The sequence below is a fragment of the Epinephelus moara genome, chromosome 4 (genome assembly GCF_006386435.1).
Source record: "Epinephelus moara isolate mb chromosome 4, YSFRI_EMoa_1.0, whole genome shotgun sequence".
Lineage (NCBI taxonomy): Eukaryota > Metazoa > Chordata > Actinopteri > Perciformes > Serranidae > Epinephelus > Epinephelus moara.
Window position 1 is genome coordinate 14,401,733 of NC_065509.1, and position 27,365 is coordinate 14,429,097.

Genomic DNA, 27,365 nt, shown 5'->3' on the forward strand with positions numbered 1-27,365 from the left:
TCAGTCGCAAATAGGCGATGCAAAACAAACCAAATGAGGTATTCTAAGTAAGATGGAACGCCACAGAGATGCAATGTGCGAGGAGAGACAAGAGTGCTATGGCTCAGGTGAGAAAACTGGCCTCGGGGTAATGAAGCCGCCTGGGTGATGAGCAGGCCAGGGAAACACAAAAAGGGAAAGATTTAGGGCTGCGGCTAATGATTTTTGCCATGTAGATTATATTTTTTCCAATTTATGGTTTATTCATAGATTTATAGTCCACAACACGCCACAGTGAAAAATAGCTATCACGAGGTGATGCTTCCAAATGTCTTGTTTGCCCGACCAACAGTCCGAAACCAAAAGATTTTCAATTTACAATCGTATAAAACAGAGAAGAGCAGAAAATCATTACATTTGAGAGGCTGGAACGAGCTAATGTTAATGATTACAGAGATTGCAGGGAGACAGTAAAGACGGTGACAAGGAGAAAGGGAGGGAGAGAGAAAGATGTCAGAGGCAGAGAGTGTACTTGTTATTTAGGAGAGTCGATGTCAGCCCATCTGTTGTCCGCAAAAACAAAATCTGCAAGCGGCAGAACAAAGACGGAGATAGAGAGCGAAAGAGAGAGGACAGTGCACATGTGTGTGTGGGCGTGCATGTGTCCCTGTGACCGTGCACATGTGTTTGTGTGAGTGTATGTGTGAGCCTAAACCCTGGGGGGAATCTCCTGTACCTGCGAACATGGAGGCGACTAAACAGAGCTGACTGCAGCCAACATGGGACTCGAGTCAGAGCAGCTCTAATGCACAACGACACGCACATACGCTTAGACATTGGGATGCACGAGGTGGCAGAGAGACAGACATATATAATAGATAGAGGGCCCGATGTAGCTGATGTGTAAAGAGCCAGAGCCCCGGACACGGCTCCAAACCACAGCGAGGCTTCTCAGGCTCCGAGGCCGGGCTGCAACACAAGAAGCAGGAAAAGAAATGCACTTTTCCTCCCTTTCCCTGTTATTCGCCAAAACCCCAATCAGAGCGAGCACAGCAGACCACAGAGAAAATGCTGCTGATTACATCCTAATACACACAAAGCCAGCAGCTGACGCACATATACAAACACGCGCGCACACACACACACACACACGCGCACACACACACACACACACACACACACACACACACACACTGATTACATCCTCTCTGGTGCTCCTCTCTCCTCATCCCCGGTATCGGTTACACGGTAAAGCCACGCTGATCGAGGATCAGTGTTTTTTGGCGCAGGGCGGCGAAAGAGTTGGGGAGCTTAACCTCTAGTCTGAGAGCGGAGGAGAAACTGGGGCTCCGGACCCCTCCGTGCCCCCAGCACAAATAAACAGCTACAACACAAAAATGTCTGGCAGACTCGAAACAATTTCCTGAAGGATCTGTCACTGTGCAAGAGAGATGGGGAGAGGAGGAGGGGGGGTGGGGGGTGTAAGATCTAAGGAGGAGAGAAAATAGGTGGAATGGCAAGGCGGAGGGAGAGACAGATTAAGTTGCAGAAGTAAAACGGGAGAGAGGAACGGAAAGAGAGGAAGAAATTGAACCTGCGGGTTTGGAACGGGAGGTAAAATTGTTCCATCGTCGTCTACGAAATCATCAACTCGCTGCAAGAGGCGGCACAGCCCGAACGCAAACACAACACGTATTTATTTGAAGACATGAAGCTTTTCTTTTTCAGCATCTCATCCATCCATCCATCCATTATGGTACGCATGCACAAACTCTGACAACACACACGTTTCACACCCATGGGACTGCCGCCTGAAAATATCTTGGGCTTGGCTAAGCTACAGTTCTCTTGAATGTGCATTAACAAATGCACAATGCATACAGCAGTTCCTATTACACAAGCAAATCTGTGCAGAGAGAAGGAGGATGGACGTGTGAGAGCGCATTGTGTTTTTTGTGAGCGTCTATTTGCATGCTGGTGCGAGCTTATGAGTATATATATATTTGAATTTGCTTATGTGGCTTTGTGCTTATTTATGCCTGTGTGTTTGTGCACGAACACACGCCTCTTGTGTGTTTGTCTGCTGCCGTTACTGTGTTTGTGTGCCTGTGGTCGTGCTGGAATGGAACATGGACATTTTGCCACCGAGCTGAATTCACAGAAACGGGCTTGGTCCTGGCCTGCAGAGCAGTATTTAGACTCTGTATTTATGTGTTGGACAACCACAGCAATCTCTATCACCGCCTTGTGATTCATGTTTGTTTGCTTTGCTCGGCACTGATTCGATTCCATCAAGAAGCTCCTTTTCTCTCTCTCGCTCTCTTTCGCTCCCCCCCCCCCAAAAAACGCTTTCCGCAGAAATTGTTCACGCCATCCCCGGTCAGAGTTTCATCAGCCACCCCTCATCGTAGCTGACCAAGCATGCAGTGGTTTCCATAGCAAGATGCGACATTAAAACTAACAGCCTCTATAATTATACATCCATATTTCTCCGATGAGTTTGTGTAAACAAGGCCGGGCTCCAGCTCGGGGAGGCGGACTTCTTGGCAGGCCCTGGCTGAGGGTGCCACTGAATGGCTGTCGGAAAACAAAGCCATTTCAGAGTGTGCCTTGGAAAAGAGAAACCACTGTTCTGGGGATGGTGGAGAGGGAGAGCGAGCTCCATCTGAAAGACAAGAGAGCTGTGATTTGAGCTTAGCTATTGGCCAGAGAAGAAAGACACTGAGAATATGTGTTGTTGGCAAAGCAGAGGGCAAACAACCTCAGACATCTCCGATGGAAAGGGAAATATGCATTTCCAGAGTGTTTTAGATTATGGCCTGCCATTGTTTTATCCTGCGCTTATGTTTTTTTTTAAAACAGCGATACACCATTGTCTGATGCAATTTGCCTTATGGACAATGATGCTCATGTTCTCGTGTCCTACATTTACTTTTCCTAATCACCACGGAGTCCAAACATGCATCTTTCCAGCAGTCTTAAGATGTCTCCTCTCCTTTTGCCTGAAGCTATTTTAGGGTTGCAAAACCACAGAGATGGTTTCTGCATAGCGGACGGAATTAAAGAAAACAAGGACGCTACTTTCAACGACTGAAAGGAGCTCATGGAGAAAAGAGTCGATCGGTAAATGAGTTTGTGTTAGTTGAGAGGATAAAAAAAAAAAAACAACAACAAAAAAAATCAACAGTGTTGTTGTTTCGCAGAGTTAGCTCTGCGGTCTCTTGTGGTCTGCGCGTTGAGAGGAGATCTAAGCTATCAGTTAACAAAAATGACTTGAACACAGACTTCCCACAGCACCTACACACACACACACACACACACAGAAATTCCAGACGTTAGAGCAGAATAATGGAAAGAGAAAAGGATAGAGCGAGGTATGACACAGTGTGTGTGTGAGGGGGAGAGAGAGGGAGAACTTGCACGCAGGATAAAATATTCTAATAAGATAAGCATGGAGCACAGCCGAGGAGGGATGAGTGTCTGCATTTGAAGATGCACGGAGCGGACTAATTGAGATGAATACATGAATATATCAGCTTCATCTAGCAGCGACGGGTTCAGGCGTAACCAATGGTTACCATTCACTTGTACAGCCACGTGAGCAGCCCTCCCTCGAAAAGAAAGTACTCGTGTCCCCCCAACACACCCTCCACCTCCCAACACCCCCCCCACCCCCTCTCTAAACAAACTCCTCTGTAATAAACGAAAGGCAATAACCAGCGACAATAACGCTGTGCCTGCTAACCCTCTCTGAATGAAATATCCAAAGGAGAAGTAGCAGAGGCAGCCTGGATAGATTTGCAAAGCAAGCAGAAAGTCATATATTACACTGGCACTCTAATAAACACTGGGCTATGTTCGCTCACATGGGGGGGTTAAATCTCCTTATCCCAGGCCATGCTGCTTCACCGGTGCTAACCTGACCTGTTAGCAGGGTTTAGTTTAAAAATGAAATCCGTTAAGGCTTACTGATTAGCTGCTTAAATCTCTAATCGGTAACATCGATGACAGCTCCTCCAAGTCAATGCACTCCCGATTCTCCCATTTTTGAAGCATTTTGCCAGTCGTGATCTTTCACTAATTGAAAAACATGACACATACTGGAGCAAGATGATTGGGAACACAGCATGAATGAGATTTTTTAGCAGTTTCCTCCAGAATCAGGGGATATAAAAGGATAAGACTGATTCTTTTCAACCTCTTTTTGAGCTTTAATGGTTCAGTTTCCCAGGATATGTGCCACTGCATTTAAGATTGGTCTGACAGAAATGTTTGCCAACAACACTAATCATAGTTTCAGGTTCCGAGGGTGATTTTTCTGCTAAATATGTGATAGGACAATGCACTCTTTTGTTCTGAGTCCACACTCAGTGCAAAAGGAAAACCCTGCAAACTGTCTCTTGCTTGTAATTAAAATGTTTCAGTGGGATTTTACTGAGGGAGGTTACCAGATGTTAACAGTTATCGCTCCTCGACAAAAATTCATTTAATTGCGCGTTAGAAACGTGTGAGATATTTGCATCTCTATAATCTGACAATCAAAATGCCTTTGTCTTTATCAAACGCGCCGCTGACAAATGCAACTGCCGTTTTTTAAGCGGCTGTGATTTGATTATGGTAATTTTATGTTAACTCTAAAAGATGACATTTAACACTTTTTTTTCTAATCAGATTACTGTTATTGCACGGCAACAAATCAAGCTATAAGCCTGCCAGTGTTTATATTTATTTCACTGTGTGTGAGCCTCCATTTGTATATGTGATTTTGTGTGTGTGCATGTCCCTGAGCTCCGTTGCACTATTACTGCGAGTACCTGCGTGGGAGCGCGCATGTGCACATATGTTGCAGTGTTTACATCCTCACAAATCTTGTGATCTCTTGCAGCCTGGCCAGGGATTTCAACCTTGACCTTCAACTCTCCCAAGGGCAAATAAGAGGACATGAAGCGAGAGAACATAGTTCATGCATAGTGCCCGGTGGAGGAGGATTCCTTGGGGGACATTTGGTTGCAAGGGTGCATTATGTGTAGGTTGTCGAGCAAAAAATAACAGCGATACAGAAGAGAGCCCACGCAAAAAAGTGTGAACATTAGTGATATGCAACATGGCTCCTAACCTTAATCCTGTCAGGTGTGAGCACCACAGACAGATCATCCCACAGCGTCAAATGCAGTTTGTCAGATATTTTCTTCAGTATTGTTTTTCCAAGTCTGGGTCAGCACTCGTGTTTAAACGAGTCAGGAAATAATTAGTTTTTCCATTACCAATTTATCCACAAATAATAAAGTGCTTATCAGTCGCTTTGTATATCCAGACTGAAAATAAAATGGAGGAAGTTGGATTTTCTGCAAAGTCAAAGAAGCGAAGTGACAACAATGAAAACAACTTTGCTGCTCGCTGCAAGCGGGGCATTATTTATTTCGGTGAGGCAATCTTCTCGAGGTGAGATAGCATGTGCTCCACTGCGGCAGTATTCTGGTGGGGAAGTCGGTGTGTGTCGGAGTCCACGATGGTACACTGAGATGGAGAGTGACAGCTGTCAGGAGGGATCAGGCTTACCCTGCCTGCTGCACTGGAAATCAAGGGAGAAGAGGAGTGCACGACGACAGGCTGCCTCTGTTTACTGCCTCATGGCCTTACCCTTATATAGAACAGAGACTCACCGGCCCAGCTAACCACTAAAAACGTATCACCAAGCAGTCATGGTACATTATTTCAATGAGGAGCGAATGGGAGAGAAAATGGAGGGACTTTTTTTTGGGGGCTCCACCGTGGAAGTATAAAGACTGTCTGTATATATATATGTGTGCGGGTTCGTATGCTTGTCCCTTCTTTCTCTTTCCCGCTCTGTTGCTCATTTTCCTCCATTATATTTCCTCCGCCTTAAAAGCCTCCTGTCTAAAATCACTTCTCTCCTGAATCTAACCCCTAAACACAGCACAGCCATTTTACTCACAAACAGCTCATTCCATATCCTGTGTTTAGACAACGCAGTGAAATACAACCAGTTCGTTCGCTCATACACCAAGGGGGCAGGAAAGTGTATGTATGTGTGTGTGTACATAGGGGGTTGGGGGTGCTGATGGACAGCACAGGCTGGTGCTGGTCTGGGGTTTAGATCAGTGCAGGGTTATCATTACTGCCCCCCTGCTGTGTTTCCGCGACCCCTTGTCCGTGAGGTTTGACCTTTAACCCCCCCGTGACTCCTGTCAGAGCTGGGATGGGATAGACGGGACCGAGTGGACGGGATCCCCTGCGGTGACGCCGAGCCACGGGACACACACTCAGAAAAATATATACGCACACACACCATTTGTTGCTTACTTTACCCCACACCTTTTGTTGCTTTTTCGACCCCATGGAAGGAGCAGAGGAAAGGGTGGGGGTGGGGAGGGGGATGATCGAGGAAAAGACAAACGGAGCCGTGGAGTCAAAGTACAGACCGGGGGTGGACAAGAAAAAGGCTGTTGGAAGATTCAGTGGAATGTCCACTCCCTATGCATCTTCTTCTTGTCTCAAACGTTGTCTGCCACGTTTGACCGTTAATCAGGCCAGATAAGCCGGGTCTTTATAGGCCGAGCAGATTTACACCGCTCTGCTGGCCGGCTGGACTGCATTCCCAGCAGAGACGGTAGGATAACGCACTCACATCCTCTTGGTGGGGATAAGCTGGCCTAAAGGGGCCTTAATACACACACACAAACACAGGACTGTACAGGAAAAGCAGGAAAAGTGTGTTCACAGCAGGTGCTTGCTGTCCCTCTCTTGCTCCCTCAAGAAAACACACACACACATATTACACACATATATGGCGACCGCGCATGGCCATTGTCTGTATGATAGATGAAGTGTGTCGTGGTGTATGCGCAGGCTGTAGAAGAATAAATAAAGCAAGCTCCTCCTGTTGCAAAGGACAACAACATTAACATAATACCAAGACAAATACAACACCCGATTACTGCTGACGCGAGAACGTTACAGTATACGAGCCTAATGATGATCCACCATCAGGCTGGATCCTGCACGGGCCAGCCTCCCTTGTGAAGGATTTAAAACTGGCTGTAGTTATGAGTTCACAGTCTGAAACACTATGGAGCGAGTGTTAAGTATTCTCAACACTTGCATAATACACACATCAGCAAGACTGGCGTTATACAACAGAGACACAAGAGAGCGTTGTACAAAAGCAAATTCGACCTAAAGTAAAGTTAATGTTTTCTCTTTGATGTCAGATCCTACTGTAGTCAAGATGCATGCCCACGCACATGTCACTAATAGAGTTAGTTAAAATATTTATGATGTAATCAGGAGACAATATGTGGAGCAGCCCCGCTAACAGCCGGCTAGGAAAACTTTGAGCAGACGCCGAAAGTGCCCAAGGTGTTTTCTAAAGACATGTGGGTGTAATAAAGCTCAAAGAAATATTTCTTAAAGTCCACATGATATGTTGCCACAGGAGCGGCCCCCAAAAATTGTCGCATGATAACATCACAAGCTTCATGCTTCCCCGCGTTCTGGCTTTGAGGGAGAGCTCACAAATATGGATTAAACTGCTCCAGATCAAAGGAGAAACATATGTGAGATTTGTTTTAGCGTGGATTTTTCCTTTAAAGGGAGATGCTATAGGGAAGGTTTCTTAAAAACAAAACATAAAGTAGCTTTTTTCATTTTCTTAAAATAGGAGAATTTCACTTAATAGCTTTTGGACTTTTTTAAAAATTGTCAAAGTCATAATGTTAAATCATCCAAGGAAGCAATGTGAGTACTTTTTAGAGTTTTATGGATATTTAAAAATGCTTAAAGGTTTTTTTTTATGTCATTGTAGATATGAAAATATTATATATTATGCTTCATAAGAGTGGATGAATGGTGGATCAGTTTATTTCTCTGCCTGCGGAGCATCTGCCTTCTCACTGGCAGTTTTTTGGCATACGCAGCTTGTTGCATGTTAGTTTAGACACTGAATCTCTTATGTCACAATCTTCTCTGATCATTTCATTGATTCAAAGAGGAATCAGTTACAGATGTTGCAGAAACCCCCAGCTGACTGTATCCTCAAACCCCAACACATGTTATGATTTTAGGAAACTGTTCAAGTCATTCCAGGAAATGTAGGAAATTACTAACTGAATTAGATAAGGCCTAAGTAACGTCTAGAATAACACTGTCTTTTGCATTATGAACTCAGCTACAGTATGTTAGCTTCTGCAGCTACTGAGCTAACAAGGTGGAGACAGAGTGTTGCTGTTTGATACCTCATACCCCTCAAATGACCTGTAGCTTTGTACCTGCCCTTTCACCCATTATTAAGTCATTTCTTATTGTCAACAAATACCATTAAAAGCCCAGAAATGACTTCCCTACACAGTCTAAGGCAGCACATAAATCTTTAAAAACTGGAACACAATATACTACATTACTTCACTTAAAAATAGATGAATAAAAAAATTAGTTAATTTCCCAACTAACTAAATAAACAGGAGAAGGTGCAGTCTGAGGAGACTCTTTTCACACACATTTGGTGCTTGAGTGAGTTTACAGCAACAGTTTACTGTTTGTGGGATTGACTAAGAATGAGCCACAGTGCCCAGGTTCATGGTAATTAGGAACATGTCACTCTGTGCAATAGCGTGACTCACTTAAGTGTTTTCTACAGATGCAGGAATGAGTCCTGAAGTGTGGGAATGAGTTTCTGCATTTAGTTTTTTGAATGGGTTTTTGGTCAGATGCGTGAAATAAGGTCTGTGGTTAACATAAGATATTTTCACGTTTATGTCTACGACATAAAATAGGTCAGTGAACACCCCACTTGTGGATTTTGAAGCGTTTAGGTGTGTTGTGAAAGGTGGTTGCTACCAAGCGACTAAATGAGACTAACGTAATCACCCTGAACACAGCTGTACAGCCTTGTTGTTGTGGCAACGTTAAGTCGTGCGATTACAGTGAAGTTAATTTATAGCCTTACGTTAGCTTTTTACTTCTTGCGATTGCATTTACACTTCAAAAATCATGAAAGTGGTGTCTTGAAGATTATTTCCCTAAACAAAACATGTAAGTATCATTGTTTGTCACAGAGCTTATTTTCTCCAATAATCAAAAACCAGGGCGACACTAACTTCCGCATTGAAAGTTTCACTGGTTAACAATATATCAGCATGTATTCAATGGTGCCTCATAGCACCATCAACTGAGGTTGTGTTGACCACATTTCTTGATTAATAATGTATGCATCATTTCACATCAGTGTCCTGTGGGTGATTATGGACTTTATTTGATAACAGGATACTCAGAAAATTGCGTTTCCTTGGTGACAGAATGTTTGACACTAATTTAAACTCAAAAAAAGCACTTCACTCTGAACTCTCTGCTCATTTGTGCCAGAAAGATCGATCGTGTTCAAGCACTCTCGAGTTTCTCGACTCTACACTTGTGAGATTTACATTGTCGCTTCGCCTGTTTCATTTGTTCTGTGTTGTGATACACAGCAACAATATTTCAATGGAGTTTCTCGAAGGTGGAATCTACAGACCTATCAGGGTAAGAGAGACAGTGTTTGTCTTTACTGGGGTTAGATTTTATATATTTTTTTGAGATGTATTTTAAATAAGTGACGAAAACTGAAAGTAACATATTATTTCCTTTAAAGGTGTTGTTTGACACACCTATATATGATCGGGCTCTGCAGCTGTGCTGGAATATATCCAGTTACAAGTCTCAGGTAAGATCTACTATCCTTCAAAGCGCACACTAATACAAAATGCTAGATCAATTTTTAAAAACTATCTTACTACATTTAAAGGTGACTTATTTCCTTTATGTTGTTTAGATTGCACTGATGAGAGAACTCCTGAGGCTTCAGCAGAAACAGAAGATCCCATCTCAGGTGACGGCTGAAGACATGATCGGTTTGCTTTTGAAGGAAAGCAAAAATACTATGAGGGAACGGTGAGTTACTGAGACACATACAGACAGTCCACCACGACACCTTGAACTCTCCTCATGTCACACTAATATAACTAATACTTTAAAGAGCAACAAGAAAAATAAAACGTCTGTGTTTCTGTTTGAAGCCTCTGGGCGTTTGAACTGGAAGATTTTGATGAGGACGATGCCAAATCTCTGCTGACGCTGGTAAGACACGAGTCCTGAGAAGACTTACAGTAGTTTGTTACAATATGCTAATTTCATCCTCTAAAGCTGCATGTCAATGTCAAAACTGCACTTTAGGCCTAATTCCCTGTTTCAGGTGTGGGCAGTAAATGTCAGCAACAAAAAGAGGGACATTGAGTTTGAAGCCCAGATGCTCCTCAACTCTCCAGAGGCCGTACCTGCTACTTTTCAGTAAGTTACATTTCACACATTTATTACCAGTTACACTGCAGTGGTTTTAATATCTCTGTGATACTCTGAAGGGTTTTAAAATTTTCATTTTAATGACTGTAACCTACAGACAACCTAAAGTCCTCAGCATGGCCAAAAAGTTCGCCAGGATCCTGAGAAAGAAGCAGAGGAAGGCTCCCAGCTTCAAACTGCTCAGTCCAAAAGAGGTAGTCCTCGAGGTCGTTCCCAGAGTCCTGCAGGGCTTCTGGGTGCTTCCTCCTCTCCCCCTGTTAAACATGCCTTCCCAGAGACTTAGCAAAATGTCTGTTGGGGTTACAAAGGCTGTTCTGGACCAAGTCTCCAATGCTTTAACCACTGTGGAACATCAGGTCATCTTCTCTCGCTCCATCAGGGATGAAATGGTCCAGTCTATCATGAACAAGATCAGACAGACGTTCTCTCATGACGTCTTGGTGAACAAGATCAAGCGTTTTGCACCAGTGCTGCTGAGTGAGATTGTTGAAGTTGCAGTGGGACAGATTAGTGGGATGTTTCAGCCCCAGAGCCCAAAAGCAACGGCTCATCTGACACCCACTGTCGAACCTGCTGCCACCACTCCAATCCAGGAGGATTTAAACCTGGCTGTAACTGAGGGGCTGCTAACAACCAGTCCAGAGATTAACTCTGTGGTGGTGTCAACTCCACCACCTTTTCCAACACCTCCTGCTGAACCTCCATCTATAACTGATGTCGAGGCTAGGGAGAATGAGAATGACGAACCCACCAGAGACCCACACCCTGCTGTGGTTCCACCTACTAAGGCACACCCTGCTCCGTTTGTTACTGATGTTGAGGCCAGGGTGGCTGAAACTGAAGAACCCTGCCTGGAGAAGGACCCAAAGCTCTCCAGAGAACCAGCCTCTGTTGTGTCTCCTGCTCTCCCAGCTCCACTGACCCATCCTGCTGAACCTGTAATTATCACTACAGTGAAGGGCGGCTCGACCACCAGCCCGGCTGAAACAAAGCAGCCGACCTCCAGTCCAGTGACAAGCTCTGCTGAGGTGTCACCTCCACCAGCTCCTCAGACATCTCCTACTGAACCTCACATTACGGATGTCCAGGACAGGGGGGGCATAAACGAAAGGCCAAACCTGGAGGAGGGCCAAAAACCCACCAGAGAACCAGCCTCTGCTCCTTCAGTTTCATCAGCTCCTCTGGCCACTCCTCCTGAACTTGTGGTTATTGTTTCAGCGAACCCAGAGGTCAGAGAGCGGAGAGAGCAGGGCTTCTTCTGCAGGCCCTTTTAGTCTGTGTGCTGCTGCTGTGTAGCCAGCCACACAGAAACTGAGTAACTGCCTCATATATAAATGCATCTGTATTAAATATAATAAATAATTCAAATTTAAAAATGAAATAATTATGGTCACGTGTCAAATTGTTTAAATGCTCTAGCGTTGGAAGGTATGAACACAGTTATAATTTGGAATATTTGTTTAAGTTACAATTTAATGCTGTGTAAATTAAACATTTTACATAAAGTCCCAGGGCTTCTTTGTTGTCAGTGTTTCTCTTCTTGAACGCCATCTGCTTAGTCCACAGATACTGTTACAGGATACAACTTAAACTGCAAAACTATGATTCAATCATTTCCAATAATACTACATATAATAAGTTAGCATTATTAAATTATCCAGAATCAGGCTGTCTCTAAAAAGTACAAAAAGGGAAGTGTGCACAGTGACTGCATATTTATTTGTAAGAGGATGTATTTAGAGACTTTACGACATGAAATATAATAATACCACAAAGCAAAAATACTTACAAGTAAAGATGCTGCATTCAAAATCTTTTGCCTTTTTTTTTTTTTTTTTTACAGGTCTGCAATTTACTTATAAAAATCTATGAATTTTCTAGGAAATAGCCACATAATTTGATACTGTACTGAGCAAAAATGGGAATTTCGAAGAATAAAGAGCTGCATTTAAATCCAAATACATATTCATTCACTATTTATTTATTATGTGAAACTTAAGTTTCCATTAAAGCTGAACTGTTTGCTTGCCTGTAGACTAATTTCACATTTATGCATATCCAGCTGACCTGCTGTGCACTGACTACAAGACTCTCTAAGTTACAGTAGCAATTAATTGGAAATAATTAAATGGAGGCGTACCAGCTGAGCACTCTCTCTGTTTTGCAAATAAGTTTTCTCAAGAAACTCACTGGAAAGTATTATTCTGAAATTAAAGTCCTGTAAAACAAAGTGTTACATAATCTTATGATAATACAGAATGGTACGTTTGTAGAAGTGCAAATAAAGACTGAAAGACAAGCACATTAAAATTATATTTAAGTGGAGTAGTACTTTCGCAAATGTCAGTCAAGATTGTAGGTTTGTATCCTTAACTGACAGACAACTCTTCCTCCCTAAACGCCAACTTCCTCTGTGCCATAAGCAAGACACCTCACGCTCAGTTGTTGCTATGGAGCTGCTGCAGGCGGCCATTAAAATACAGTTTTAGCAGGAAACTCCCAGGTGTGACTGTGTGTAACTGAGTGTGAAGCAGATTATTACTCTTCACTTCTCTGCTTAAATGAAGGTTAAGAAGCTAAATATCAACAATAAATCATCTTTGAGGACAAACTTACAGGTGATGTAGTAGTTGAAGTTCCTCTTGAACTCCAGGCCCATGTAGTTGGGGCTGAACTCCTGGAATTTGATAGTGAACTTGATGTCCTTCTCAGGCTTGTTACAGTTGACCAGGACATTCGGATCGAGGATCGTACTGCAGCTCTCCGCCTGCTCCCTCTTCACCAGGTACAGCTTGTAGAACTCATAGTCTCTGCCTTGGTCTGCTTTGGGACAGATGATGTCCAGCTTGTCCCCGATGTCTGGGTAAATCACCAGGCCTTTTCCAGCCACAAACCTGAGGGAAGAGACAAAAAAAAAGACGAACTGTTACTAACACATAATAAAGGAAGTCTGGAGAAGCAGCCACATAATTCAACAACAGTTTATACAGTCTTAATACTTTGAGCTATAGGAGTTATGGGTTTATATTTGTCTGGCATGGGCTTTTAAGCGTAGTTAATTTACCCCCACAAAAACGCTACATGTAGCAGCTTGACATTGTTCAGAGAACGGCGCGTTTCACACAAATCCTCTGAAGTTACTTCTCATACTTGGATCCAAATCAAAGCATACCAAAAGTTTGCAAGGAGGGAAACAAGATGGCCAGACACAAAATGGCTGCCGCAGAAACGGCTACAGATAGGATTACATCCAAAGAATGCCACTGATTCTTTTTTTTCATATTTCTGGACTTCCATATAAGACCAGTGCTTCCACATAATATCTACACTGCCTCTGCTTCAGAAGTCCGAGTTTCTGGAGGAAAACAGCCCGCGGGGGTCAGGCGGAAGGTTAAGGCTTCCTGGTTCATCTTCCCTCTGCCATGATCATCTACTGAAGGATTAAGATAATCCATCTGGCCTTACTGTACCTCTCCACCTCGCTCTCTGCTGCCAACTCAATCAGATCAGCTCTTGTTCTCTTTTATTCACTAAAGGTGGGGAACAGGAGGAGACCCAGTGTGTGTGTGTAAGTGTGTGTGAAGAGAGGGGGCGGAGGGGTACACTGAGTACTTGCAGTGTGTTTGGGCAGTGGTGTGTGTGTTTATGCACGTCTGCATGTGTGTGTATGTGTGCGAGTCGGTCAGCAAAATGGGCTGAGGTTGCGGTCTGATGGGGGGGCAGACGGGCTGAATCATTGTTCTGGACTTGTTTGAGGCTTAAAATGTCAACATGGTTCAGCTCTGCTGTCCCAGTTAGCCAAGCATTAACCCAGACAGCCGGACTGACCACGGGTGTGTTTATGTACGAGTGTGTGTGTGTGTGTGTATGTGTGTGTGTGTTGTGGTCGCAGACAGCGAGCACAGCAGCGGGGCTATCTGCTAGATCTGCCCATGCCAGCGGATTTAAGCAGGATTTAGCAGCGCGCAATGCATTTGTTGTTCTTTCTGATCCCTCACGTTTTAACAAGACATCAGGGGCTGGGCCTCTCTCTGTCTCTCTCTGGCTCTCCCTTCTTTTTCTCTCAGAGTGTAATCTCACCTTATCTACAGCCCCTCATTTCATCATCACACACATCATTTCACCACTAAATAACTGACTCTTCAGACAGGCCCAGGGAAGGGAGGACTGTGATGCCTCCTGAAAGAGACTGATAGAGGAGTGTGTAAGTGTAGGGGGGGGGGCTTATGATCACCATACCTCCTCCTCTGATGTTAAACACTGGCAAACGGCCAGCCATTGTAAGAAACGATCATTTAAAAAGTCCCATTTTCTGAAGAAATACCCCCCATGAAAATGAACATGATTGGATTAAGGCCTTTTCAACATTCATGGCCATTCTTCTCGGACAGGGGCATTACCAAATAAATGACTTCATTCACAAAAGAGATAAATGCAACATGAAATTTGCAAAACGGTCAAAATCCTGTCCATCAACCCCCACTTTTTTTTTTCCAGGCTGCGTGTGATGTCATGAAAGCATGCGCGGATTGGACCTCACGTACGAGGATTGGGAGCGGGTGAGACGTTATTTCCACGCTNAGATAAATGCAACATGAAATTTGCAAAACGGTCAAAATCCTGTCCATCAACCCCCACTTTTTTTTTCCAGGCTGCGTGTGATGTCATGAAAGCATGCGCGGATTGGACCTCACGTACGAGGCTTGGGAGCGGGTGAGACGTTATTTCCACGCTATTGTCTGATGCTCGTGGGGGTGAGGGGAGGGGAGGGGTTGCACTAATTCAAGAGCCGATAAGAGAGAGAACGCGGGGTATGCTTTGTCCTACCTCTCCTAACAATTTGCTGGTTTTCAGGAGCAACACTCTGCATGTGCTTGTGTGTGAGTGTGTGTGTGTGCGTGTGTGTGCATGTGATTATCAGCGTACATATGTTTTCATGCATGTGTGGGTGTGTGTGTGTGCCATGCCCGGGTACACGTGCGTGTGTCTATGAAGACACGGACACAATCAGCCTCTAATTGGATCTACAAGATGCATCAGTGAGGCATAAACAAGTTTCCATGGCAACATTAGGCTTTGTTGCTGACCACCCTCTCTCCTCCCCACCTTCCCTCTACACCCCCCCTTCCCCAATCTCAGCCCCCTCTATTTCTGCTCCCCAATCTCATTCCCTCTCGCTTTATCCTTCCCTCTCATTCACCTCCTCAACATTTCCCTCATTCTGTTTTCTCTCATCCCCCTCTCCATCATCCTCCCCCTCTCTCTCTCTACACTCACAAAAACACCTACAGAAAAACAAGCGAGAAACCAGAGGGAAAAAAGAAACACCAGGCAAACATCACAATTAGACCTTGATTTGTTTCACTCAACAAGTAGGTGTTTTCTATTTTCTGTTTCTTTGTAGGGAAATTGTTGGCAACTTCTTCTTTTTCTCCAAATGTTTCATTTCAAAAGAATTAAAATTGCTTAAAAGCCCAGCTCTCAAATAAAACAATGAGCCTCACACCCCACTACTCAGTTTTACAAGCCATTTATTCCATTATCAAAGCGAGCCGCAACAATTTAGATGAATAATTAAGATTTCCAAAATCTTAATATCTTAATATCCCTGAAGGATTTAATCACAAGCTGGCCCCTGTCATTGATTCAATTTTCCGAGCAGGCCTCCGAGTTGGCGGTTAGATAGCTATCCTAAGTGAATTCTCCGCTTCTGTTTCCCAGCCTTTGTTAACTGTCTGCTATAATGAGGCTCTGGCTGCTGTGGAGGTCTGGAAGCGCCATCGCAGATGGGAAAGAAGCAACATAAAAGAAATAGGGCAGCAATTAGTGTTTAGCCCAGTTTAAAAGCCCTCCACTTGGCAAGCTGCGGCCCAGCTCCAGTCCAGGATGTGAAACTAAACTGGTGGGCTGGGACTTTGTCTCCCGTTTGTCTCTCTGTTGGCTTAATCAGCGCCACTCCGGTGCTACACACAGCCACGCAATGGAGAGGAGGAGACGAGTGACTGAAGATTATTGTACTTTTGAGGAGGTCGAAAGGGAAAGAAGGGGGGAAAAGGGAGGTTGAATTGCATCTTTCATTCATGTTGTCTGGAGACTTTTTAAAACCTGTTGATGAAAGAGGTTTGAGTGCACAGAGGAAGAGCCGTGCAGATACAAACGATGTTTCTGGGAAATGACCCTGAACGCGAGAGAACCTTTATTCCCCTCATGTCAAACGAGGTGGATCTGCCTGAACCAAACACAATAAAGAGAATCATTTTCAAAACAACCAAATGAGGTTGGTTTTGTTTCATCTGGATGGCTCCACAGTGTGCTCAATCCTGTAAAGAGCTTATACAAACAGGCCTACGCTACAGCACAGCGGAGAGAGAACAGAAAACAACTAAGCAGAGGGAAAGAGAGAAGAGAAGAGAACCCCCTCCTCTCTCTTTTTACATTCCACTGGTGAATATGAGCACATGATCTCACATATGCTTCACCAACCCCCCCCCCCACCTCCCCATACACATACACACACACACGGATGTGAGAGCTCACAAAAGCACTGTGGGGTGCATCCTGGACCTTCCCAGCCCAACTTCCCAGCCACCCCTATTCAAGCGCCCTGCCCTCACCGACTTTCATATAAAACGCCGCCTACACTAAGGCCCACTCAAAGCCCCTTACAGAGCCTCAAACCAGCCCTTCCCCCCATGTTCTCCACCCCCGTCCAGTCAACTCAGGCCTCTGCCCCGAGCATTGCACTGGCAGGCAGCCTCGGCCCACTGAATGAAAGGACCCGAGACACAGGAACTGTGAGAGAAAGAGGCAGAAACGGCTCATATCAACAGAATGGTGTCAAATTGATTTGTTCCTCCTGAGCAGCAGCATGAACATGCTATACATATCAATTAAAATCAGTTATCCACTACCACGTATACAGGGCCGATTCATCTCCACCAGGGGAGCGTGCCAACAGCCTGGATGCAGGTAGTGCCTCTGTCTTGTTTCTGCAGCCCAGCGTTCAATCTTTCTCTCTTTCCCTCTGGCCTTGAGAGCACACAAGTGCGTCATGTAAAAACAAACACATACACACACACTCCACACACAATCATCACCACAACAGGTACTCTATTCCCTTTGCTATCAGCGTAGTAATTATCACGCCAGGAAAAGTGTTCCCTCACCAATTATCATTTCTCTCTTACATTTTTCGCAAAAATCTGTGTTGCTGCCCCCCCCCCTACCCAATATTACAAATGACACTTTCCATACGGCAGCCATATTTACAGCCGTTTCAATCAATGTTCCATAGGCTTGACAGATTTTATGGTTTCTCATGAAACATTACAGTAATTCACCCACGACAGGGTCACGCTTAAGTCCGTAAAGAACACAAAGCCGCGTTATGCAAAGAGTATTGTAGCTGAGCTCTTGTGTAACACATATAGCGGCAGGGATTTGAAGCTGATTCACTTGCCAGAGGCGGTCTACGGTTTGTGCAATCGTAGGGTACAAACACATCCCGTTCTCCTCCAAGTCAATCAATATTAAATAATTGTCTGCTAGCAGGGACTGTTTCAGCCTTAAACCGCTTTCAGATCCATCAAGATAGAGCCGCAAGCTCGCTGGGCCTCACAATGGAAACATTCAAACGGCAGCTTGTGAAATGGCTTCGCTCTTGATGTGTGGTTAAGATCCACTGAGCGCTGTTGACACAGTGTGATCATTTCATACTCGGGAGAAAGGCACGTATCATCAAACTGTCAGTGTGTTTGCACGGCTCCAGAGAAATTCGCCACATCTATGGTACTGTCGAGTCACGTGAGCTGTTGGCTGTATGGCAATCAGATCTGAAAACGGTTTGAAGCGTCTCCCTCTAGGTTTTAGGCGGCGCCGCGGGAAGGTGAGCTGGTCATAGGTCTGTGCCCGCGGCTCGACCAGAGTGCTTGTATACATAGCTGGCTTCTGTCAGGCTGTCGCAGGGGCAGATGTTCTTGGGGAGGTCTGTCTATAAACACACACACATAAACACACGCCCCGCAGTGTACACACACCGATTTCCTCACATGTCAAACACGGTAAACAAGTCGCCTCAATGCTGGTGCGGGCCACACACACATAGGGAGCCACACGAACAAACACAAGGATCCTGAAATTAAGCAAAACAAGGTCCATCTGGCTCCAGGATTGTTTAGCAAAGCAGGAAGGATTTGACCCTTATTATAGAAAAGCAGGACCAACTCGCCAACGGGTAGTGGTATTGGATAAACTATAAACTCGATCCAAGTTGCATTTAAACTCCAGTGGGCCAGACTTGGCAACGGTGACTTGCTGAAAAGCAGAAAGCTCAGTATTTTCCCTCTGTGCTGTCCCCATTAGAGGGACATAAATGAAGATGTCAGCAGCAAAAAAGAGAGACAGAATATCCTGAATTCCACCCTGCAGAGAACTGCTTTTGTACGTGTGAACACAGACACCCTCTATCTCTCACACAGACGCAGACAAACACACACTAGCTTCAGTTAGCTCAGTCAACAGGCTGGCATGCAGAGCAAATCAGATTCAGCGTGACTCATAACAGTTGCACACAGGCGAGTTGCAACACACACACTGATGAGCACGGCTGACACACACCTCTCATGCTCACCAAACAAGCTCAGTATGCTTGCCCTCGATCACTGTCACATGAGGGGCTAGCATCACACCATCGGCGCCCATAATGAGCTAACAAGATGACGCCCAGATGGCCTTGCCACGAGGAGGACAGAAGTGGACGTTGTTACTAGACAAACAGGCTGAAGAGGACTGTCGAGTGAGAGGAGTGTCAGAAGTCATTAGGGAGGAGAAAGAGCATAATCTGTTTCTTCTTATGGCCTCTGTGGTTTCCGTCAATGCTGAGCCCATCCCTCTCTAAGAGCAGGGGAGTTAAGCGAGCATGGGTGTATGCGGTTGTGATTGAACGTCATCCACGGTATCACTGACAGCGAGAGAAGGCCCAGACTGTTGCTCTCTGCCTCTCCACTTATTCATCCCGGATCCCAGGGACTGAGCTCTTCCAGCTGGAGAGCTGAGGGGTGAGGAGAAGAGAGGAGAAAAGACGAGAAAAAAGAGGAGAGAAGGGGAAGATTTGGCTCGGCTAGACGAGAGAGTTTGGGTCAGTTTCAGCCCGAGTTTAGCCCTCGTTCTCGGGGGTGCTCTGTGACCCAAACACACACAAATATCACTCCTCTTTCCCTAGTTCCTTCCTGGCCACGACACAACACATGCACAAACGCAAACACACACACACACAGCCAGCTGCCTCCCATCACTGAGGAGCAGCCACAGATGGGCTCTGCATGCTCCGTAAAGATCTCTCCACAGGCCCAGTCTACAGTCCCTGCCAAACCCGCCTGGCCCGAAACCCACTGTATGCGTGAGCGTGCTTGTGTGACTGTGTGTGCAGATATACGTGTGTCCATACATGCCTGAGTGGGTGAGGGTGTGTGTTGGTGTGCCAGACACCCCGAATGTGCCAGAGATGGTGTGTGTGTGTGAGTGTGTGTGTGTGGTGGGGGGGCTGGACAGTCGTAGAGAGAGGAATCCCCCAGGACTGCGAGCTGCAGAGCAGAGAGTCAAGAGCTGGACCAGGATGCAAGGTTGTAATCAGCGGCGAGCAGAGCAGAAGGGGAAAAAGCAGGAGAACCTCCCAGACGAACAATAGCATCTCTCACACTCACCCGATTGTGTTCCGCTCCCACTTGGGGAAGCGAAGAAGAAACTAGAGAGAAACAGAATCCTAACCATTATCAAACCCACGCAGCTTGCCCGGGTTGTTACCCAGCAGCCATTTTCTGCTCTGTATCTCCAACCTCATCAATAAGCCCTCAGAGAGCATTTCTCAGAAAAACCCGCCCTTTAATGTTGCTATTCAATCAGCACATCACATGTACTAATAAACACACACAAGCACATACACACTGCTCCATATTATACACTAGTTATTTAAATTCTGCTTGGCTTCGATAGAGCCAGTCATGGTTAAATTCAATTTTCAACAATTGCCCTCCTATCTCAGCATGGTTAGAAATTACTCGAGGGACCACAGTTTTAGACTGAATAATGAAGCAAAGTGAAAAGCTCATTGAGGATGAGAGACAGGCTACGGTTCGTGGCTAAAGTTAGCTAATTTTTTAAAACTCGTGCTCGGAATGAGTCAGCTCTCAGACACACTGGTCGGGGAGTAGGTTGAGTTGCCGTGCTCAGCAGTATTTTGGCACCGACACATCTGGGAATCAAATCAGGGAGTGATCAGCCACAAGACATCTCCCAAACAAACCTGACACCCATTACTAATGAGGTTTTTCTACTTCGACATTTTGGGTAATGCACTTATTCGCTTTCTTGCCTAGAGTTAGATGAGAGGATTGATACTGCTGTCATATCTGTTCGGTAAATATGAAGCTGGAGCCAGCAGCCGGTTAGCTTAGCTTAAAGAGCAGAAGAAGAAAAAAACAAGAGGAAACAGCCCGCCTGGTTCAGCCGGAAGGTAACAAAATCTAACCAGCACCACCCAGTAACACTGATATGTGTCATTTTTACACTTTGGTTTTTGTACGGATTAAACAAACAAGATATAACATGCTCATTAAGTAAGCTTTAGAGGTGCTGATTGGCAGAATTTGCCACCTTTGGACAGCTACCATTCCCATTTCCACCTTTTAAAGGAATACTTCATCCTCCAAATGACCATTTCACTAAAAAATAACTCACCCTGTGTGAATTTGTGAAGGAAACTTTGTTTTTCTTGCACACTTTTGATGAACGAAAAATCAAAAAACACAGAGAATTCTTTAAAATCTAAATGAAAGGGTTTCACATTTAAACTCTCAAAACACTCGTATAGTATAATCCAAGTCCTATGTATCCAGTCGCATGCTCAGTACTTCCCAAACAAAAACTTTCTTTTTCTCGCATGCAACCTTGGTGAATGAAGAATCCAAAAACAGAAAATTCTTGAAGTTGATGTAAAGGGGGACCAGCTGCATTTATGAACAGCAAATCTATATCAAAACATCCATTTACAAACTGTCACACAACTCATGCAGTGTAATCCAAGTCTAATTTGTCCAGTTATCTGCTCAGTACTCCCCAAACAGACAGCCCGTTCCGACTGAAAAATAAACTTAGCAATGCTCTCCTCAAAGCTAGACTCATTGACATTGACAAAAACAGTAATTTTACCTCACTGAACATGGGAGCTGCTGGTCTACTGCTGGATTCAGTAAAGTCACACAATAACACAAACAAATTACGGATCAAGGCAGCAGTAGACCAGCAGCTCACATGTTCAGTGAGGTAAAATTACTGTTTTTGTCAATGGAGTCTGGCTTTGAAGAGAGCATAGATAAGTTTAACTCTCAGCTCAGTTCCCCGTCGGAAAGGGCTGTGTGTTTGGGAAGTACTGAACATATGACTGGACAAATTAGACTTGGGTTACACTGCACGAATTGTGTGACAGTTTGTAAACAGATGTTTTGACATAGATTTGCTGTTGATAAATGCAGCCAGTCCCCCTTTACACCAACGTATAAAGAATCTTCTGTTTTTGGATTCTTCGTTCACAAAGAGGGCATGCGAGAAACAAATTCAATGTAACATAGGTGAGTAATCTATATACAAACAGTCATTTGGAAGGTGAAGTATTCCCTTAAGTTAAGCTAAGCTAATTGACTACAGGATGTAGTTTCAAATTTAGCATACAGATAGGAGAGTGGTATCTCATCTCGCACCCAGAAAACCATTTCTGATAGAAATAACATGATATAGATGCTTGAAAGGATATTTACCTTATGCCTTCCCCCACCTGTCATAAGCACAGGTTGTGCTACAGAAAGATTTTGGGTTTGTCTCCTTCAGAATATAGAATGAACAGCTTCCAGTTTAAAATTTATAGCAACACTTTATGATCAAAGGGGAGCTGAATCGATATTTTACGAGTCTGTATGTTGTTAACAGGTGTTAATATGACACAGCTACAGAGAGTCTGGGATACTGGAGAGAAACCAAAGCCTTCCTGGAAGAACAAAGGGAAGACATGGCGCACTGAAAGCAAATCAATCAATCTCTGCCAGAACACGTCTGGCTTTGACAGCACGGTTCTGAACCCAGGAGTAAAAGATAGCGCGCAGCAAAGTTCAAAATACTTCCATTGTTCATCTGTCAGTGTGAGAGACAATTGCAACGGAGAGGGAGGGAAAATACTAACACAATATTTATCTTGCGTCCCCCTTCCCTCCTGACTCACTCTTTTTTAATGTATTCCTGCTATTGTGAGGAGTACTGGGAGATGGATGGGTAGAGGAGTCCGGTAGGTGATATGTGTCTGCTACAAGCACAGTGCAGTCACTCACACATTTCCCCTGTCTCCAATCTCAAGCTACGGCAATAATTCAGTCACCAACAAACAGGGCCCAGGTTTTTTTTTGTGGCATTTCAATTGTCGGTGGCTGGTGGTTTTTCTTCTGCATTGTTCTTGAAACTGCTTCCCTGGGAAACTGGGAAAGTCAAACAGCTGACGAGATGTCACCTCATGAACTCTCTCCTCAGTTTCACACACTCACAAACAGCCACGTCGGCGATCTGACACACACTCTCCCTCTCAAGCATTCTCTTTTTTCTCCACACACACACACACACAATTCTAAGGATCTCTCATCAACTGCTTGTCAAGCTCAACGGCACACAGCGCTGTCTAAACAGGCCGTAGAGCCGCAGCTTCTCACATGCATCTGACTGTTGCCTTTCAAGGCTGGTGACATTTGATCGTATCACTTCAGACATGTGAGTCTTGTGATGGCTTCTGGCCTTCCCTTCGTTCACGAGTCACGGTGAAAAACTCACAGTAAATCTGAGGGATTTCCGTCAAGTGTGAACACATTCCTTTTAACTTTTTCATTTAGCCTACAGCGGTGAGAGTTTGAGAGAACGTGTGTGGTACAATAAATTTGAGCTTTTACAGTTATTTTCCCTGTAGCGATACCTGCTCGCTGTGCATGTCCGTACCTGGGCCTCACACAAGCCTGTTGTGACTGGTCACGCGGTGCTATAAGGGGCGCGTGTATGACCTGAGGAATTATCCTGTGTTCCAACAGGGACATATGCATGCATGAGCGCACACACATGCGCATTCTTGCATGTGCATGTACGTTATACACACACATTCTTTAAAAGCCAACAGTAGCGAAACAAGAGAAGATAGGCCTCTCTGTGTGCGACTGACAGAGTGAATTACACGGTGAGCTAAAACACTGGCTTCCTGTCTCACACAACAGCACTGGATGGCTTTCAGATGGATTTCGCCGAATCTTGTACAAACAGTGAGTCAATAATGGGGTAATGGCCAATCACTGAGGAAGAACAATTCACGAGTGATTTGCGGCGAAAATGTGTGTTTAGGGCACTTTGCACCACAGTCTGTCACCCAGCCATAACAAGGGCGCACTGCCAATAGGTTCCATTTGTGGGGTCTGACAGCAGATCTGCGTGCACGTATCTGAATATTTCTGAGCCCCTAATGTGCGACTCCTTATACCTCATCGCAGACAGGTGTCTAAAAAAAAAAGAAGAATTCCCACTGATGAAAAGCTGATAATTCTGTCTCTAACGATTCAGGAAGCCATGAAATCAATGACAAATTTGTGTTATGAGCAAACGTACAAGACATTTTAATCCTTCAGCACTTTGNCCTCATCGCAGACAGGTGTCTAAAAAAAAAAAAGAATTCCCACTGATGAAAAGCTGATAATTCTGTCTCTAACGATTCAGGGAGCCATGAAATCAATGACAAATTTGTGTTATGAGCAAACGTACAAGACATTTTAATCCTTCAGCACTTTGCCTCAGATATTTATGTCTGTCGCCCGCGCTTTCATTATCATAAAGCGTGTTTAATATTTCTCAGCTGTGTGAGAGGACCGCCACACTACAGATGATTGAGTGCACTAGATTTAGTGGCTCTCTCTGTCTCCCCTTCTCTTTCTCCAGCTGTGTCCACGTACTTCAGGACCTATACACACGACCGAGTTGGCCGAGAGAGAGGGCAACAGGGAGAAGGAGAGAGGGAGGGCAGGGGGAGGAACTGTGCAAGCACTGAGGACATGGTGCCAACCAGAGAGGCCCACCGTGCCTCAGTCCCATCTCTCCAGCTGAGGGCTTTGATTCGCCTGATTGTCTCCAATATTGAGACACACAATAAACACAACACTTGGCGGCCATTTGCAATTCTAATCAGTCCCTCTCAACTGGCCTGGACAACCCAGCTACAGCCCTCTGGGATATCACTCATCTGACTGCAAAATAATGACACAATCATCGCCATGGCTACGCTCCTACTGCATCCCATGAGCGGCAGCACGGGGAGGATATTAATACACAGGAGTGCTCGGAGGACTAAATGAATTAGCCAGGAGATTAGCTAGATACCAGGTTAATGAATGTGCCACGCAGGCAACTTTTCCTGTCTAGCATTTGGGGAGTGTTCGCACCTCCCTCCCCCCCAAAATCACTAGCGGCAAGCAGGCGAGCTAGCAGGTCCACACCTGCTTCTGCAGGGCGTGCTGCAACAGGATTTCAATAAACCATCTTCTTTCAGTGTGAAATTCCGCCTATGTAAACTTAGGTTGATTGTTTCTTGATAAGGCAGCAAGCTGCAAAATTCCACTATCTGATTGTGACATGCAGTAAAGTTACCAGCATGCAAGTCGTGATATGATCGTTATCCACCAAAAGCCTGTACATGCTGGACAATGTGAAACAGTTTGTTTGCTGGATGTTAACAATCATAAATCAATGTAATTTAAGACATGTAAGATAAACTGAAAGATAAAGCTTTATCTTTAACAAACTGTCCCAAAATCATACATCTGTGAATAATGAAAGCCCATCTGTTGGCTGTTCCGGTGCTGTTTTCATTGACTTGACAACATGATGGTAATAGATGCTTGCAGATAAATGAGAGCAAAGTGACATGCAATCATCCACGTTTTAGTGGCCTTGATGTATTTGCTTTAAAAGTCTCCCGGAAGATGAGAAACTCACATTTATTTCAGAAAAATAACAGGCACATCTTATGAAACTCGCTATTTGACTTGCAAATTATTCAGATGATTCATAAACAGCGACCATGCTCGCCTGCTTTCGTTTTCCAAGCGAGCACGAGATCACGCCTGTAAGTCCAAGTGTGTGTGTCGGCGCTTGTAGAGGCATGTGAATGACAGCCTGTCAGTGAAAGAGATGTCATTATCTGGCTGATGTCTGTATGAGTTGTGACCGGGGGCAGGGTCACATCGCTAGCGGGGAGCCGACACTCTGCGGACAGGAAACATTACTTTCTGATTTCCCACTAGAGGGGAAACACTCTTGTCACAATCTGCAATGCCACTGTTTGACCTCCTTTGGAGGTTACTGCAATATGCGCGACAAAAAAAAAGTATGTCTGAGTGAAGCACACTCATGACAATAGCATGAAAGATACTTATCTCCAAACCTTTTTTTACCACAGCTATTTCTTTAAAACAACATAGTGGGGATTTTTTTCTTTGTTCAAAAGGCCTTGGAGAGAGGAGTTTTTACAAACCTCTCCCCTCCCTGTCCTTAGCCTTTGACTTTTTCTGTGTAACAACAATGCAGAGGGTTTTAGTTCAGTGTCCTGCAGTCGATCTGTTAGGGCGCTGATAAGAGAAGCTGATGGATAGGTTTAATCAGCCGAGCCCAGGGATCAAGACCACGAGACAGATCAATCAAATGCTGTGTGGTTTATAAAAGAAACAGCTTTTATCAGTGTCACAGGGGTCTCTGCCTCCGCTTTTTTCCACTGGGGGAAGAAACAAACATTAGCACGGTAAACTTAATGTAAAAAACAGAGAATGCATCTTAGGTACATGTGTTTAAAGCTCCACTAACTAACGTGACTAAAAAACAATAAGCCAAATTGAGTGAGGAAAAAAAGCGCAGCAGAAACGAAAAGGGAACATCTGTAATCACTATACAGAGACTATTAAACTCCTAACTCTCCGACAAAGCATAAAGCTAAATGTCCCTGGTCTCTAACGTAGTAAACACCTCCTGACATAAACTGAAATGAAACTCCGACTAAACCCCCTCTGAAACATAAAAACTTAACTGAAACCGCACTGAAATCAAAAAAGAACACAACACACAGACAAAGGGAAAAAAAGCCAAAAACTATTGACACTAAACAAACAATACATCTCCATATAAGAGAGCGCCGGGCGCTGTTCTAACTAGGACACCGTGTTTTTTTTAATACAGCAGCTGCCTTCTGAGTCTTAAAAGCGGCTTCTTATCAGAGAATTTGAGTGACAAGTCTATTCTCTGCTTACAATCTCGGCTCATGATTGTAAAAGACAGCTACACATGTCCCATCCAATCCAAGACAAATTAGTTGCTCTTTCTTTCCTCCCTTGGATGGGAGATCTTATCCAGGCGGACATGCTTAAGTTGTCAGTGGGTTTCTAAAACCCATATTGAACAGCATATTGACTGATGCAATCGTGGAGACACACATCATTAGGCTCATTAACAGTGAATGTAAAAGGGGAGGACGGCCTAACTGGTGTAGCGGGAGTCTGTGTCTCCTCTGATAACACTCGCTTTTAACAAGCAGAGCGCGGGCAAGATGCAGGCTGTCGGTATTAAAATGAAATGTGTGTGTGCGTGTGTGTGTGTGATATGCGTGCTAATAAATAGCTTGTTTGACATGATGCTATTCTCATTCGCACAGTTTGCTCTGTGATAACCGGGCGGATTGTGGCCTCGTAAAGACGCTCCATGTGTTGTTTTAGGAAGCCATTACAAACTGGGCCGTCTCCATTACAAGGGCTATCTGATCATTATTACCGCCATCTGTAAAGCACACTCAAACCTTAGTCTGCCAGCCACAGCTGCACACACACACACACAGACATCCACACTACCTTCCGCTGTGATATATATGTGCGTGTGTGTGTGTGTGTGCATCCAAACGTGACACAGCGGCTGTTCCCCCATCA

At 44.6% G+C, this 27,365-nt stretch overlaps 2 protein-coding genes across 2 annotated transcripts in view; one reads left to right on the top strand and one right to left on the bottom strand.

Moving 5' to 3' along the window:
- Nucleotides 1-27,365, bottom strand: part of efnb1 (ephrin-B1) — a 66,058-nt gene that overhangs the window by 25,634 nt on the left and 13,059 nt on the right. The window contains exon 2 of the mRNA XM_050041863.1: nt 12,949-13,226. Coding sequence (XP_049897820.1) covers nt 12,949-13,226 — 278 coding nt within the window. The remainder of the gene's footprint in view (nt 1-12,948; nt 13,227-27,365) is intronic.
- On the top strand, nt 8,410-12,942 carry LOC126388643 (proteoglycan 4-like). Its single transcript, XM_050041861.1, has 2 exons — nt 8,410-10,320; nt 10,430-12,942. The coding sequence occupies exons 1-2, from the start codon at nt 10,181-10,183 to the stop codon at nt 11,604-11,606; spliced, it is 1,317 nt and encodes a 438-aa protein (XP_049897818.1). The 5' UTR covers nt 8,410-10,180; the 3' UTR covers nt 11,607-12,942.

What these genes read in the sequence shown, in the direction of transcription:
- LOC126388643 (XM_050041861.1), top strand. Translation starts at nt 10,181, where the DNA reads ATGTCAATGTCAAAACTGCACTTTAGGCCTAATTCCCTGTTTCAGGTG. An exon ending in GCCGTACCTGCTACTTTTCA is followed by an intron (nt 10,321 to 10,429) that starts GTAAGTTACATT and finishes TGTAACCTACAG; the next exon opens with ACAACCTAAAGTCCTCAGCA.